Source organism: Mustela nivalis (assembly GCF_964662115.1).
Source record: "Mustela nivalis genome assembly, chromosome: 7".
Taxonomy (NCBI): domain Eukaryota; kingdom Metazoa; phylum Chordata; class Mammalia; order Carnivora; family Mustelidae; genus Mustela; species Mustela nivalis.
Genome location: NC_139026.1, coordinates 71,211,243 through 71,228,511, shown reverse-complemented (window position 1 = coordinate 71,228,511; position 17,269 = coordinate 71,211,243). Strand labels below are relative to the sequence as shown.

The 17,269-nt window shown below is 36.2% G+C and overlaps 1 protein-coding gene across 12 annotated transcripts in view; it reads right to left on the bottom strand.

Annotated features, from left to right (window-relative positions):
* Positions 1-577: 577 nt before the first annotated feature.
* LMNTD1 (lamin tail domain containing 1) overlaps positions 578-17,269 on the bottom strand; it is a 521,212-nt gene continuing 504,520 nt past the window's right edge. For 4 of the 12 annotated variants that reach the window (XM_082738534.1, XM_082738533.1, XM_082738536.1 and 1 more), the window contains 2 exons: positions 16,189-16,466; positions 7,349-7,368 (listed from right to left, as the gene is read on the bottom strand). In XM_082738534.1, the coding sequence (XP_082594660.1) occupies positions 16,440-16,466 (27 nt within the window). In that variant the 3' untranslated portion in view covers positions 7,349-7,368; positions 16,189-16,439. Of the gene's footprint in view, positions 2,489-7,297; positions 7,369-16,188; positions 16,467-17,269 lie in introns of those variants that run through there. The other 8 variants (XM_082738532.1, XM_082738531.1, XM_082738538.1 and 5 more) reach the window with 4 other exon arrangements.

The following is a 17,269-nucleotide window of genomic DNA, read 5'->3' as shown; positions in this document are numbered from 1 at the left end:
CAGCAAAGGTGGGTTTATCTTCCCCCATCGATACCATTCTAGAGAGAAACTGACAGTTCTTAAATAGGAAAATAGTTGGGGCATTGTGCTAGAACACTCTGTGGTGACTTAACTGACAAAGAATCTACTACAAATCCCAGCACTGAGCATTTATTTCTCTTTCTTGCAGGGGCAAAAGGTTATACTTTTATAGTACTGTATTTTTGACCACCCATAGAGGAAATGATCTTAAAGAAGAGCTCAGAGGAGATATTACATTGATGAAGTGTCAATGGATTAGGAGTATATAGATGAAATTCTTCTGAAACTACACAATCTTTAAGGAAAACTATTTGAGCTGAAACATGTTTTGCATTAGAAAATCTTTGTTCATATGAGGGAAATAATTGAAAACACCTGAAGCTTACATGCCACTTCCTTCATGTGTTTCTATCCAAGTCTTTGAGGAAAAGAGGTTGGAAGTCTAATATGGGTGAGATAGCTTATTGGCTATAGTTATCAGAGACCTTTTGGTTGTATGTTTATACTCCCAATGTAAACATGATAATCTCAACGGGAGACAGCTGGAAGAAACTGCAAACCATGAATTAAGTTAACTTTTATTGTATACTCTCTGGTACCCTTGTAGTCTCCTCATAATGCCATGACTACAGAGTTTCCATGGTAACCATGAAAAAGACAGCATAGCCTACACATTTAGCCAACATATGATTGATTCAAAGATCATATTTAATGGTTCAAAGTAGTATAAGGTATTATTGACAATTTTCCAAAAATGTTCAAGTCTATTCCTAATGTCCAAAGAATGAGAAACTATTGTGATTAGTGTGGCCTGGTAACAAGAAAATATTTATGTTGCCTCACTACGCAGGGGTTAATGTGAACCCCTTTTGTATTATGTCTTTTCAGATGCTTTACACAGGCATATGATGTTTACTTTTTTCCTTGGAAATAATAATAAAATACTTCATTAAAGGCATTTTAAAATCATTTTAACTATTTTTAAGTGGACAATTCAATAGCATTGAGTACATTCACAGTATTGTGCAATCATCATCACTATTTCTAGAACTTTTTCATCATCCCAAATATAGATTCTATACCCATTAAATAATAACTCCCCATTCCCTCCTTCCTCCAGTCCCTTGTAAATTATATTATATTTGCCACTTATATAAATTTGTGTATTCTGTGTACCTCAGATGAATGGAATCATAGAATATTTGTCCTTTGTGTCTGGCTTATTTAACTTAGCATTAACATTTTTAAGGTTTACCCATGTTGTAGCATATATTAGAATTTCATCTTTTAATGAATGAATAATATTGTTATATTGTATATGCCACATTTAAATAATTCATTCATCTGTTGATGGACACTTGCATTGTTTCCACCTTTTGACTATTGGGAATAATGCTGCTATGAACATTGGTATCCCAGTATATGTTTGAGTCCCTTGGTATATGACTTTTAAAAAATGAAGCATTTTTAGATTTTGGTGTTTGGATGTAATAAAACAAAATTCAGTGTCACCACTGGATAGGTTTTGGGGTTATTTTGCTTTTCTCTATTTTTTTTTAAACAGATACTGGGAAAATTCCTTACTTTTCTCGCTCTTCATATTACAGGACTGTATGTGTCCCATCTTTCTTCATATGCTATATAAATACACATAAATCAATGTAAGTTAAATTAAGTAGGTTTACATGATATAGATTGGATGCATTTCTCAGAGACTGAAGCAATCATGCCTTCTGACTACGCAGAGTCAACATTACAAATGAGCAAATTTCATTATTTTTCAAATTCTATTCTTGTGATGGGTATAGAATAAGATTGTTAAAGAATAATGAATAAGAATGGTTGAAAAACAAGTGCTCTACCAGATAATTTAGTTGAAACATTCTTGGCATTTTGCATCCATGGGATTTTGTACATAATACTGCAGCTAAAAGACACTATTTTTGATGAATTTGAGGTAAGTGTAGGCAATTTTAAGAACTCCCAACTAGTTACAACATGGAAACTTCAACTACTACTTCCAGTTATTAGAAAGCTCAATTAATCCATGTTTTAATGAGATAGAGCAGCTTGCAAGTGTAAAGAATCAGACAGACCACAGGTTCAGAATTCCTGAAACATGCTCTTGGAAAATTCTTCTGCTGAAATGGTGGAATAGTAGACTTAACAGCTGGGCAGGTTAGAACAGAAATTAGTGTTGGGGGAACATCATGTGTATAAAGTGAAGACTGGGGTGGTTTTCCTTTTGACCTGTGTTTCTCTTCTTAACAGCCTAGAAAAAAAATGGTTTAACTTGACCACAAACTCTTATTTTCTTCTTTAAGAAATGGTTACTGCAAAGTCTGGAGGAATTATCTTTTCAAAAAGAAAGCATTTTCTTGCTTGCAGCTGGCTTCCTGTGCTTTGCAGAAGGCTGGCTGTGACATGTTGGGCATCCTTGTATTCTCTAGATTTGGATGTTATTGTCCTGAACAAAAAAATAAAAGGGCAATGCATGGTGAAATATAACACAGACTGTTAATATGCTGAAATCATTGTAGAATATAAAGTTGAGATATTTAGAATTTTTCATTTATCTTAATCTTAAATTAAGAGTATAGTGGGAAAATAGCAGATCATGAACATGGGTGAAGGACAATAACAGGGAGGAAATTATTCTGTGATACCTCAGCCTTTGCCGAATGAAAGGACTATTCATTTTTTTCTCTTTTCTAAATCAACTCTGCAACACGTGTGCTTGTTTAGGTTACAGTTTTAATGATGATTTAGGATGTAGAGGGCTCTTTGATTGTTAAGCAAAATAGCTATTTCATTAGCTGGTCATGGATATCGTTCACTTCTATGAAGATCAAAATTGTTCTGAAGCAACCAGTCTAATGGCCCAGTTTGAAATGTTCATGATAGTGCTTGAACAGTACCTAACTATCTTTTCCATTAAATGTCTAAGATCTTCCCTGGATTTAAAATGTACCAGGTAATACACATAAAAACATAATAAAAAGAAGAATGTTTCCTTTCTCTTTGTGTGCAACTGCTTGAGTCTTTCTCAGGGATTTTAGCAGGAGACCTTAACAGTCTGAGATGTTTATGTTCTACGCTTCCTTTACAGAAATGGAACTGGAGACCTTTGCACAGGCATCTAGTTTTCTTTAAACTCTGGAACACCTCTAATCTCACATGGCAGAGAGTCTAGATTGCAGGTTTTTTTTTTTCCTCCTCCCTTACAACCTAATTGTGACATTGTGAGGTTAGGCTGGGGAGAGAGTGAACACTGTGGCTGAAAGACTTTGAAGGAAGGATGTTGGGGGAAACAATATTCATAAAATTTCAACTGATGAATTTTGGAAACATAGCACTTTGAGGGCTGAGAGGAGAAATATATTAATAAATAAATGGCAGGAATATATAGCAAAATATAGATAAAAAAATTTGACACCAGAAAATTTAACCATTAGACTTTCAAGCTTCTTTAGGAGTGTTTCATATCAAAGAGTATTAAATATTAGTCCCTCTTTCTGGGCTGTTGAATACTGACTCATTGCTCACAAAAAGTGGCCCCAAGAGGAGAAATTGTTATGGAAGGTTCTTGTCAGTGTCGCAAAAAAGGATCCTTGGAGGACTAGAAGGACATCTCATGTTTGGGTTGTCCAGTTTGGGCCATTCAGAACCCTAAGTGATGTGTGAACACAGCTTATATATGAAAGGACTTTATCACCAGTACTCTGGTAAGAATGCCTCTTAGGTATAAGCACTTTGACCAATTATGAATTTAGTATCTTAGGTTTGGAGTTTTGGTGCTTTCTTCCCAGGTCCTAAGCAATCAGATACTCTTGAGGACAGTGCTGGTGATAGGTAACAAATTCTACTTCTGCCCCTCCTCTTTCTTCCCTCTCTATTCTCTATCCTAGATTCTTCCATGTCTCTTAGTAAGTCTGAGAGTTCCTAGGGCATGTGGCAGACACAGGAAAATTGCCTGGCCTTTCCAGAGTTCTTTAACTCTAACTCACAGAAAAAATTTTTTTTTTTCTTTTGGTGGCTTCTGTGGCATCACCCACCTACACTGCCCGTTAGTCATACAGTAAAACTCCCACACAATCCTTGCAAAGTACTGAGCAAGAACATTTGAGAACTGTGACTCCAAGTAAAACTGCGTGGTTTTAATCAGTTGTAGCACAGAGATGTGATTAGCAGTCAAAGAGCCCTGAGAATGACTTTACTTTGCTGTTTGTACCAATAATTAGCACTCTGTTAAATTAGCAGTTTTGGAAATAAGACCTGCATCTTTTTTGTTATATGGAGCAGTCGAGATTCTGATAGCCAATTCCTTTTTTTGTGAATAAAAATGTCTCTTTTCTATTCCTACTTCTTAATATGTGTTATTTTTCCTTTGAGACAAGTAGGTAGGTAATAAGATAAAGATAACATAGGGAGGGGGGGGGGTTAGGGACAGAAGAAGAGAGAGAGAGACAGAATCCTAAGCAGTCTCTGTGCTAGGGGCACGGAGTCTGACATGGGGCTCAACCTTCCAACCCTGAGATCATGACCTGAGCTGAAATCATGAGTCAGACACTTTAACAACTGAGCCACCCAGGCACGCCAAGACAAAGACAATCTTAATGCTGGCTTGCTAGGATTCTAGTCTTAGCTCTGTCACTTACTATCTAAGTGACTTTAGGCAAATCACTGACTCTCTCTGAACTAAAGTGTTTTCAATTATACAAGGGAGATAATATCAGCCTTACCTACTTCATAGGCTTAAACAAGATAATGTGAAAACCATGAAATGCTATATGAGTGTATAGCATTATAAATCACCAAGGAAAGGTCATGAATATAAAAGAGAACTAAAAGATGACTTAGTTTCTGAATAATTTTCCATGAGTAGACATGCTAGACTCAGAGCTGACTACCATATAAAAGTTATTCACTGACAGATAAAATTTATTTTTTTATTTATTTATTTTTTTATGGTGCCAATTTTAAATACAGTTTTATTTAAGACATTGCATTTTCCACTTAACAATACAGTGCTTATAAAGTGCAATGTTTATTTCCTTTCCCTGTGCACATATTCCATATTCAAGTATCAAGAATGCCCAGTTTTTTTGCTATAGCAGCTCAACATTATAACTGCCATGGGATTTGCTATAAAATCTTTTAAAAATTTAAAAAATTTATTTTTAATTTTTTAAATTTTTAAAAGATTTTATTTATTTATTTGACAGACAGAGATCACAAGTAGGCAGAGAGACAGGCATAGAGAGATGAGAGACGAGGAAGCAGGCTCCCCGCTGAGCAGAGAGCCCGATGTAGGGCTCGATGTAGGGCTCGATCCCAGGACCCTGGGACCATGACTTGAGCCGAAGGCAGAGGCTTTAACCCACTGAGCCACCCAGGTGCCCCTGACAGATAAAATTTTGTTCCCAATAAAGTCTTCAGAAATATTCTGAGGCCACATTGATGGTCAACCCTAAATATACCACGAGATGGGGGTGGAGGCTCTGAGAAGACAGAAGTAAGGCATCTTAAGGCATCTGGAACTTTTCAAAACAGGGAAACAGGGTGGGTTAAAAAAAAAAAATCAAACCTACCAAAGAATCTCCCACAGAGAGGAATCAATGAACAAATTTGTGACCATGGAAGTTAAGCAAAATTATAATCAAAGAAGACAAACAAAAGCTAAAGCTAAAAAGCTTTGCCAAAATTATGTTATTCAATATCCAATGAGAGGATTCAAAGCATTTTTTTTCCAACCAAACCCAACAACAAAAAATTCCCTGTTTTTATATATAATAACATGTCCCCTTTCCCGGTTACAGAAATGAAAGGTAATTGAATTGCAGAAGTGCTGGCTGCCAGTGTCTGGGGTCGTTTGCAGATGCCTTTCTTTGCAGTTCGACTACACTCTACTTGCTCATGGTTATCCTACCGGGAGGAAATGCGTCCCAGTGAAGGTAGACCTCTGAGAGCAGCAATTACATCGATGGGACTACAGCTGGATTCTCCAGTTCTTTACAGTTGAAACACCTTAGATTTCATTTTGGCTCTGTGGTTGATTATGAGGTAAATTTTGGTTAACTTGTCTCTACAGACATCAGTTTCTTTTGCTGTAAAATGATGTGGTTGAATAAAATCTCTTTACATTCCCAATGTCCTATAGGAAATGTTTAAGAAAGCTTCTCAGAAGAACAGGGAGTCTGTGGCCATCACATTTTTACAAAGTTGGAAGCTCAAGGGTAATGATATGACAAATATAGAGAGTGGACTTTAACAGTAGGTGACATTCAGAAAAGTAGAAGATGAGGATTAGGGAAAATCTAGGGAGGGACAAACCAAAAGAAATTGGGACAAACGGGAAATCTAAGAAAACTTCAAGGTTGGTACACAGAGGTAAGGGGCACCATGAAAGGCCAACAGTGTGTCTGGAGTGGTAAAATTAAGTCATTTGTGCCAGTGGAGTCTAGCACATTAACAAGTTAGGGATCAGGTGGCTATAGCTTTATTCTTAAACCAAGGAATAAACCTAAAGCCTACTCAGGAGAAAGAGTAAGAAAACATGTAAATAGATCAGTTACAGACTAGGGCAACAAAGGATGTAAACTAGAGAAGGATAGTAAACAAAAGGAATCCTTGACCAAAAAAATCACTGTGTCATCAGCTCTTCAGGGAATAGTGTGAACAGAACCACTAATGAATCGGAAAGCCATTGAGATCTTCCTCAGTCACTTAGATGTTAATACCATGAAGCAGATGAAGTAATGTAGGAAGTGACTGGTTAAATGGTGTGGGTCATTTATCAACTGAGTAGCAGAGGTCAGATTTCCTAATTCTCCTTTTCATTGCTATGTAAGAGATACACAATGACAGAGCATCTGCAGTCTCTTTAACTGGAATAAATTGTTAAACTGTTAATAATGTGTTGTTCATAAAAACTAAAATGTATTGGTATAGTTGCAGAATTATTTTTGGGCATTTGAATCAATTAGACTCTGGAGTCTAATTGCTCTTACTTATCCACCAAAAGGATAGCATGAAGATATAGGGCAAAAAGTAAAGAAGTGGAATTCCTTTCTTTCCCATTCTTGGACAGTTTATCATACAACAAGGGAAGCAAATGATGGATCCAAAAGCAACATAAATATTTAACAGAAAATTAATGACTAAAGAACATATGAGAACAATCTATGTACTGATGACTCTGAAAGATGTATGTGGAAATTATTTTAGTCTACTTATTTTTCAGCAGAGAAGGCAAATTTGCAATACTGTTGCTTACCTTTAAAAAAGTTGAGTTGAGTTGATTGTCTACTTGCTTTTGTAACTCAGATGTCATATTTTTCTTGGTCCCTGTGAAGTCCCCCCAAAGAAGAGAGATTGAGAATCCAATATTCCAAGCATTGAGTTTTTCACAATAAAACAAATCCTGAGATAGGTTATGAACAAAATAACTTTCTTTCATTTGAAGGAGATGTCTAAGGTTTAAGGACATTTATTTAATGGTAGCTTTACACAAAGGGTTTAAAAACCACTTGATAAGTAATATTTGTCTATTAAGTTCAACTTTTCAGTGCACAATTTCTAAAAGAAACCTTATATTTCAAGACATAATTAACCAAAACTTTGAGAAAAGAAATAACTATCTGAAATATACATATTTAAAAACCGAGGCTGCAGGGTAATTTTACCAGTTTTTAAAATCCCTTAACTTCCCTATTTTCTACACTTACAGCTGCCATAAAGATGAAGCAGTTAGTGAAGGGAGGCATCACGAGGGATGCGTGAGATGGTGTGTGGACTTCTAGAAGCAGATGCTTAGCCTGCCAGTTTAGTCACCTTCACCCTGGTGATGAATGAGGTGACAGATATGGTGGCCTCCCTCACTCCTGTATGCTTAGGCAGGGATTGAAAGTCACTTTATTTAAATATAACTTCTACACAGAAAACTAGAGTATCAGATTGAAATAGTGCTCAGTCAAATAATGTGAAATACAAGTGACTTCTAGCCCAGAAATGAGATGGGGTTTTCTCTCTTTTAAAATAAAAGGTAAGAAGGCACAATAGACAATAACAAGCTCCTCTGGAAAAAACAACTACAGGAAAAGCAACTCAGTCATACCTAACCCTTTCTGTTTCTCTGAAAGCGCAGAAGAATGATCAAGTTACAGTCCCAGTATTTGATTACAAAGAAATAATATCCAGAGGCTGGATGTGAAGATGTGATCTGAAAGAAAGATGAACGAAATTGCAGGGTGTTTCTGGTTTAAACACACTGATTCTCTTTGTCACTAATAGGTTTCTGAATCCAATGAGTCAGCGTGATATTTGGCTCATCACAGTGTAAACTTTCTGAATAGTAAGTTATGGACCTGGAGTATAAATAGGCTTCTAAGATATTTTCCATACTAGAGACAGTGGCTCAGATATAATAAGAATCCAGCTCATCACTTCTCATCTTCTGGTACAATGTGTTGTCATGAAGCAAACCTTGTAACTGTTTTCTGAATGCCCTTCCAAACTCAGTAGCCTGAGGACGGACACCTTTGCCTTGCACCCTGGAAGCTTGTTCTTCAGGAAGCAAAGTACTGTGTTTTATTTATATATTTTTTAAATAAGAGAGAGAGAGAGGGTAGAGGGAGAGAGAGAGAGAATGAGAGAATCTCAAGCAGATTCCCTGCTGAGTATAGAGCCCCATGGGGGTCTCCACCCAAGGTCATGACCCTTGCCAAAACCAAGAGTCAGGTGCTTAACAGACTGAGCCAGTCAGGTGCCCCCCAAATACTGTATTTTAGAGCTAAAAACACTTATATGATAATAAGAAAGTTCCCACCCATAATTTCTTGAAATTTAATGACAGAATTGTCAATAGCAGTGGTGTTTGTTTCCATTTTGTTGGGTGATGCCAATTTCTTTTCTTTTCTTTTCTTTTTTTTTTTTAAAGATTTATTTGACAGAGAGAGATTACAAGTAGACAGAGAGGCAAGCAGAGAGAGAGAGAGAGAGAGAGAGAGGGAAGCAGGCTCCCTGCTGAGCAGAGAGCCCAAAGCGGGACTCGATACCAGGACCCTGAGATCATGACCTGAGCAGTGGCTTAACCCACTGAGCCGCCCAGGTGCCCCATCAATGGTGATTTAAACCTGACGCATTCAGCCCTGGTAACTTTAATCTTAGAATACTCTGACTTCCTGAAATAATATTGCTTACTTGTGTGAAGAAATGGTTTACTAATGACATATATTTCCACAAATGACATTATAATTGTTCTTAAGTAAATGCAAATTAAAATACTTCTGCTTTGTAATGTTGGATTGTTTTGAAACAAGAGATCTAGTCATGAAATTATTCAATTATTCTGTTATTAGGGCTCACATCTTGGAATTCTTTGTATGATCATTAAAAAACTTTCATTTCACCTATAAGAACAGATATATAAATGGTTTTAATTATCTATTTTATAGAAAAAAGTCTTGTAGGAATATGGTGATGTTACAATTTAAATTTTCTGAAAGCAAGCAACAGTAGAGAAAAATCATTACCCTGGAATACATAGTATAATTTTCCTTTATAAAAAAGTTCCTGATATTTTGGTGCTATTATTTTGATAAGAAAAATGGACAGAAACTCTTGACAGTTTTCAGTGTTCCTTCAACTATTTTCTACTCAGTCTGATTACAAGAGGTTCAAATAATTGCCCTTTTCTATTCTAAAAGATTCTAAAAGATAGTCAGATTCTCCCCTATATATTGGTTCATACAATTTCTTTTTGTTTAAATTTTTTATTTCTTTTCAGTGTAACAGTATTCATTGTTTTTGCACCACACCCAGTGCTCCATGCAATACGTGCCCTCTCTAATACTCACCACCTGATTCCCCCAACCTCCCACCCCCCGCCCTTTCAAAACCCTCAGATTGTTTTTCAGAGTCCATAGTCTCTAATGGTTCACCTCCCCTTCCAATTACCCTCAACTCCCTTCTCCTCTCCATCTCCCCTTGTCCTCCATGCTATTTGTTATGCTCCACAAATAAGTGAAACCATATGATAATTGACTCTCTCTGCTTGACTTATTTCACTCAGCATAATCTCTTTCAGTCCCATCCATGTTGCTACAAAAGTTGGGTATTCATCCTTTCTGATGGAGGCATAATACTCCATAATGTATATGGACCACATCTTCCTTATCCATTCGTCCATTGAAGGGCATCTTGGTTCTTTCCACAGTTTGGCGACTGTGTCCATTCCTGCTATAAACATTGGGGTACAGATGGCCCTTCTTTTCACGACATCTATATCCTTGGGGTAAATACCCAGGAGTGCAATTGCAGGGTCATAGGGAAGCTCTATTTTTAATTTCTTGAGGAATCTCCACACTGTTCTCCAAAGTGGCTGCACCAACTTGCATTCCCACAAACAGTGTAAGAGGGTTCCCCTTTCTCCACATCCTCTCCAACACATGTTTTTTCTTGTCTTGCTAATTTTGGCCATTCTAACTGGTGTAAGGTGATACCTTGATGTGGTTTTAATTTGAATCTCCCTGATGGTTAGTGAAGATGAACATTTTTTCATGTGTGGTTCATAAAATTTCCAATTATATTATTGATTAGTACTGTCATCTGTCATACACACACACACACACATACATACATATGTACATATAAGTAAGGTAAAAATCAGAGAGATGTGACATTCAACTTTCCAAGTTTATAATCTGATAAATCTAAATACTGCAACACAGGTATAAACATCAATAAAGAGAACAAAGTACTTACATGGAGGATACTTAATGACAATCTATTTCAAACTTATATATATATATTTTTTTAAAGATTTATTTATTTATTTATTTATTTGACAGACAGAGATCACAAGTAGGCAGAGAGGCAGGCAGAGAGAGAGGGGGGGGGGAACGGCTCTCTGCCAAGCAGAGAGCCTGATGTGGGGGTTGATCGCAGGACCCTGGGATCACGACCTGAGCCAAAGGTTGAGGTTTTAACCCAATGAGCCACCCAGGTACCCCTCAAACTTATATTTTTTTCCTTTTGTCACTGTTATGGCTTGGAAACATATTCTATGGAAAAAAATACCTTGATCCCAGCCAGATAAGCCAGACCTATTGGACTGTAATGAGTACTTGGCCACAGTCCAACTAAAGTTAAATTCCATAAATGTGATCTTAAGATGTATAGAGCTTACAGTAGTAAGGTTTTAAAAGTTTAATTCTTGCGTATTATCTAAGATCTGTTTCCATTTGTTTATAATAGATAAACTTTTATTGTGTGTCTCTGTAGCCTTCAGAAACAAGGGAACATTATTATTATTATTATTATTATCATCATCATTATTATAATATTTGTATGGAAGACAGTAGCAGCTGTGGAGTGTACAATTAAAATGAATCCCACTAAAGGGTGCAATATGGACCACAGATGATAGGTGAAGTGTATCGGACAGCATGCAAATAAAATACATTAAACAGCACACACACACTGTCAGCTTAAAAAATGTCGGTTGGATACTACCTTCACTTTATTTCCTGCCATTTAACTTGAATTACAGAAGACTGAGAAAGTTGTCCACAATCTGTAAACTAACCTTAGCAGGAAGAAAGCGAATTCTCTCTAGATCTAGAAGGAACAGTGGCAACACGATGCAAACACGTCTGCTTTGTCAAAGGTTAGCCTTCCTAAGAACACCTCCTTTGTGCAGCACTCAGGTCTTGCCTCTGTGCGCTAATAGCTCCAAGGGCACACCACATTCTATCAGATGTCTTTCTTATTGATTTTCTTTAAATTTTTATTGTCAAAAATTTGAAATATAAAGAAAACATGAAAGCAAAATACAACCAAATCCATATTTCTATCACCTAGATTCAAGTTAATATTTTGCCACATTTGCATTATTTATTTATGCTTATATCGCCAAACCATTGAAAAGTAAGATTTCTGTATGAATCTAAGAATGACCAATATAACCACAACACAAATAACACAATTAGCAACCCAAGGAAAGAAAAATGATTTATAATATCTAATATTCATTCTATATTTAATGTACTTAATTGTCTTTTCTAGTTGTGACTTTTGTGTGTTTCAACCAATAGTTTAAATGAAACTAAATGGTAGTGATATGGTGTGGGCCATCTGGTTTAGAAACAACTTAACAATGGCTTAAACAAAATTATTTCTCCTTCATTTAGTTTGTAGATGTGCTGATAAAGGGCATTTAATGTGGCTTTTCCATCCTGACACCCAACACACAGTTTTACCTTTGGTTTGAAAGATAGCAGCTGCAACCAGTTATTGTGGCACAGAGGAGACAAAGGGAAGTACAACTCCAAGGGCACAATCCAGATGTTGTATACATAATTTCTGTTCACATTCTGCTCTACAGAATATCTATACATGGGTATTTTCTAGTTGAGGTAGAGGCTGGCTTAAAAAGGCAAAGCTGTCATCATCAAGACAGCATGCAACTGGCACAAAAACAGACACATCGATCAATGGAACAGAATAGAAATCCCAGAAATAGACCCTCAACTCTATGGTTAAATAATCTTCAACAAAGCAGGAAAGAATGTCCAATGGAAAAAAGACAGCCTCTTCAACAAATGGTGGTGGGAAAATTGGAGAGCCACATGCAGAAAAATGAAAGTGGACCATTTCCTTATACCACACACAAAAATAGACTCAAAATGGACAAAGAACGAAGGAATCCATTAAAATCCTTGAGGAGAACACAGCAGCAACCTCTTTGACCTCAGCCGCAGCTTCTTCCTAGGAACGTCTCCAAAGGCAAGGGAAGCAAGAGCAAAAATGAACTATTGGGACTTCATCAAGATCAAAAGCTTTTGCACAGCAAAGAAAACAGTGAACAAAACCAAAAGACAACTGACAGAATGGGAGAAGATATTTGCAAACGACATATCAGATAAAGGGCTAGTGTCCAAAATCTACAAAGAGCTTAGCAAACTCAACACCCAAAGAGCAAATAATCCAATCAGGAAATGGGCAGAGGACATGAATAGACATTTCCGCAAAGACATCCAGATGGCCAACAGACACATGAAAAAGTGCTCCACATCACTCAGCATCAGGGAAATACAAGTCAAAACCACAATGAGATACCACCTCATACCAGTCAGAATGGCTAAAATTAACAAGTCAAGAAATGACAGATACTGGCGAGGATGTGGAGAAAGGGGAACCCTCCTACACTGTTGGTGGGAATGCAAGCTGGTGCAGCCACTCTGGAAAACAGCAAGGAGGTTCCGCAAAAAGTTGAAAATAGAACTACTCTATGACCCAGCAATTGCACTACTGGGTATTTGCCCTAAAGATACAAATGTAGTGATCTGAAGGAGCACATGCACCTGAATGTTTATAGCTGTAATGTTCACAATAGCCAAACTATGGAAAGAACCTAGATGTCCATCAACAGATGAATGGATAAAGAAGAGGTGGTATATATACACAATGAAATACTATGCAGCCATCAAAAGACATGAAATCTTGCCATTTGCGATGATGTGGATGGAACTAGAGGGTATTATGCTTAGCGAAATAAGTCAATCGGAGAAAGACAACTATCATATGATCTCACTGATTTGAGGAAGTGGAGATGCAACGTGGGGTGTTACAGGGTAGGAAAAGAATAAATGAAACAAGATGGGCTCAGGAGGGAGACAAACCATAAGGGACTCTTAATGTTACAAAACAAACTGAGGGTGGCTGGGGGGAGGAGGTTAGGGAGAGGGTGGTGGGGTTATGGACATTGGGGAGGGTATGTGCTAACATGAGTGCTGTGAAGTGTGTAAACCTGGTGATTCACAGACCTGTACCTCTGGGGCTAATAATACATTATATGTTTATAAAAAATTAAAAAAAAATTTTTAAAAGGCTTTTTTCTTGGTGGCCATAGTCTACCTTTCCCTGGACCTGTACATCTTGTATCTGAAGGAACATGGTCTAGTGGCAGTAATTAACCATCTTTGCCAAAGATATTCCTAGAAATAACTAAGCTATGATAAATTATATTAAAATTAATTCCCTATACATACCAATATAATGATAGGCTTAAACTTATTTCAGGTAAGACTATTTTTCCTCCTATACTAAATAAGTTTTGTATTATTAATACTTATTTTGAGTTCATTAATCTATTTTTTAAGATTTTTTTTCTCCTCCCTTGTCAAGGTATTAGCTGTCAGTGCTTATTGTTATAACTGTGTTTACTGTCCTTTCTAATTTTCCTTTTTTGTTGTCATCACATTTTTAAAAAGAAGAATTTTATCTAAGTATAACATATACTTATTTAAATATAATATACATTCAGAAAAGTTCATAAGTCATAATTGCACGATGTGATGAAAATAATGAGAAAAGAGTGATACATATAAACACTATTCAGATTAAGAAGTGGAGTACTATTAGTATTCGAGATGTAGTTCTGTGCAACTTCCATTTACTACTTCCCTTTTCCTCTGAGAGATAACTACTGTGATCTCTAACACAATGGTTTAATTTTGTATGTTTTTGAATTTTATATAAATAGAATCATACAACATATATTCCTTTTTTGTCAGATGTTTTTTGCCCAATATTATGTTTATGAGATGCATTGATGTTAATTCATGTGGCAGGAAGTTCATCCACTTTCATTGCTTATGGGATTGTATCAATGTATCATTATTTATCCATTATATTGTCAATGAATAATTGGATTGCTTTATAGCTTTTGGCTATTACAAATGCAGTTGTTATGATCATTATTGTATTTGTCTTTTTTTGTTATACATATGTATATATTTGTTAGGCATATGTAATTCCTGGATATAAGGTAATAGGATATTTGTGTTTTTTTTTTTTTTTTTGCCTTATTGCACTCCGATTTCTAGTGTAATGATGAATAGAAGTCGTCATAAAGAAAATTCTTGTCTTTATCTGGATCTCAAGGAGGAAACTTCCTTAACTTCAAATTTGCTTTAGAAGTTTTGTACATGACACTTGTCAGATTAAGAAAATTCTTCCTAGTCCTAATTCCTAAGGTTCTCCTTCATAGGTGGGTACTGAATTTTATCAAATGCTTTTTCTATATTTTTGAGATGGTTGTATAATTTTTCTCTTTTCTTCAGTTAAAATGATAAATTTACTTGATTAATTTTCAAAGCTCAAACCAACCTTGCATTCTTGAAATAAACCCACTTTGTGATATATTACCCCCAAGTAAGCCATGTGTCAAAGAAAATATCACATTGGAAATTAGAGTATATGATGAATGATAATGAAACTATGATGTATATCACATCATAATCATAAACATGACATTCTTGAACTATCCTTTTAGTGCCTACCTTAGATTACAAAACATGCATCCTTGATTTACAAAAGACTAATATAAACTGTAACTTTTATGAGTTATTTGGCACAACATGTAATTTGAGCATTTTAACTCCTATTACTCCCCTCCCAACTTATGTGTTATTGCTATTGTTATGAGTTAAATTGTGTCCCCCAGAAAGACATGTTGAAGTCCTAAACCCTGGAACCTGTGCATGTGACCTTATTTAGAAATAGGGTCCTTGCAAATGTAGTGAAGTAAAATGAGGTCATACTAGATTAGTATCCTTTTAATGATTAGTGTCTTTATATGAAAGGGGAAATACAGACACAGATATGTAGGAGAAAAGGCCATTAAAAAAATGGAGGTGGGTTTGGACTGATGTATCTAGAAGCCAACGAACACCAAGGTTTGTCAGCTAAGAGGGAAGGAAGGATAATCCTCTAGAGCTTTCAGACAGTATAGCCTTTACCAACACCTTGACTTCAGACTTCTGGTCTCTAGAATTGTGAGAGAATACATTTCTGTTGTTTTAAGCCACCAAATTTGTGGTACTTTGTTACAGTAGTCCTGGGAAACTAACACAGTTGTCATGTACTTAAATTCTATATAAATTTTAGTCTCTACAAGAACATACTGGCATTGTTTGTATAGTGAATATTCATTTATGTTGTTTGACTCTTTCCATTTTTCTTCTTTTCTTCCTAACTCTCTATCTATGCCTTCTAGGATTGCTTTTTTTCTTCTTGGAGTACTTCTATCAGTATTTCCTTACTGCGGGTTTGCTGTTGGTGAATTCTCTTAGTTCTGTTTGCCTGGAAATGCCTTTATTTTACCTTCACTTTCTGAAGTGTATTTTTGATAGGCATAGAATTCTAGGTTGTGGTTCTTTAAGCATCTAGCTTGAAGATATCATTCCATCAGCTTCTGACTTCTGTTATTTGGTTTTACAAAGTTTTACTATAGTATACATTGGTGGTGTTCCCTTTGGCTTTGTGTTGCTTGGGATTTGCTTTTCTTGATTTTGTGACTTGGTGTCTTTCATCAGTTTTTTGACAATTTTTGTCATTATTTCTTTACATATTACTTATGCCCAAATCTTTCTCTTCTTTTCCTAGTGGAACACAAATTATAGCTTTATTAGAACTACTTGTTCCCAATCTCTTTTTATAACCTGCTTTGTTTTTACTTTCCTTTGCCTTCCCTTCCCTTCCTAAATTTTGGAATACTTTATACTCCACAAAATTTTCAGCATTGCTTCTAAAATTTTCTCTAAAATATGTATCTAACTCTATGAGATGCTTGCTTAAAAACTTTCAGTATCTCCTTTTCCATCTGACCTTCAGCAAACATTATTAAACAACTATTATGGGGGATGCCTGGGTGGCTCAGTGGTTAAAGCCTCTGCCTTTGGCTCAAGTCATGATCTCAGGTCCTGGGATTGAGCCCCGCATCAGGCTCTCTGCTCAGCAGGGAGCCTGCTGCTTCCTCTCTCTCTGCCTGCCTCTCTGCCTACTTGTGATCTCTGTCTGTCAAATAAATAAATAAAATCTTAAAAAAAAAAAAACCAAAAAACCCCATAACTATTATGGGTCATGCACTGAGTTTAGTGCAGGAGACAAAAAGGTGAGCAGTATAATAGCTATTTCTATCCCTTCAGAGCATATAGTCCGGGAATAGAGAACATTTTTAATAGAGTGCAGTAAGTGCTTTATATGATAGGGGAAGTATAGAATGTTAAGAGAATACATATCGGGAACAAAAAGCTCATTTGGTGAAGGCCAGAAGATGGACTCTTTGGAGGTAGTGATGTATAAGAGGAAATGTTAAGAATGATTAAGATTTATCCGTGTGAAGAAATGGGTGAGAGAACACGTGAAGGCCAAGAGGTAGTTATGGTATGCTGGAGGAATTAAA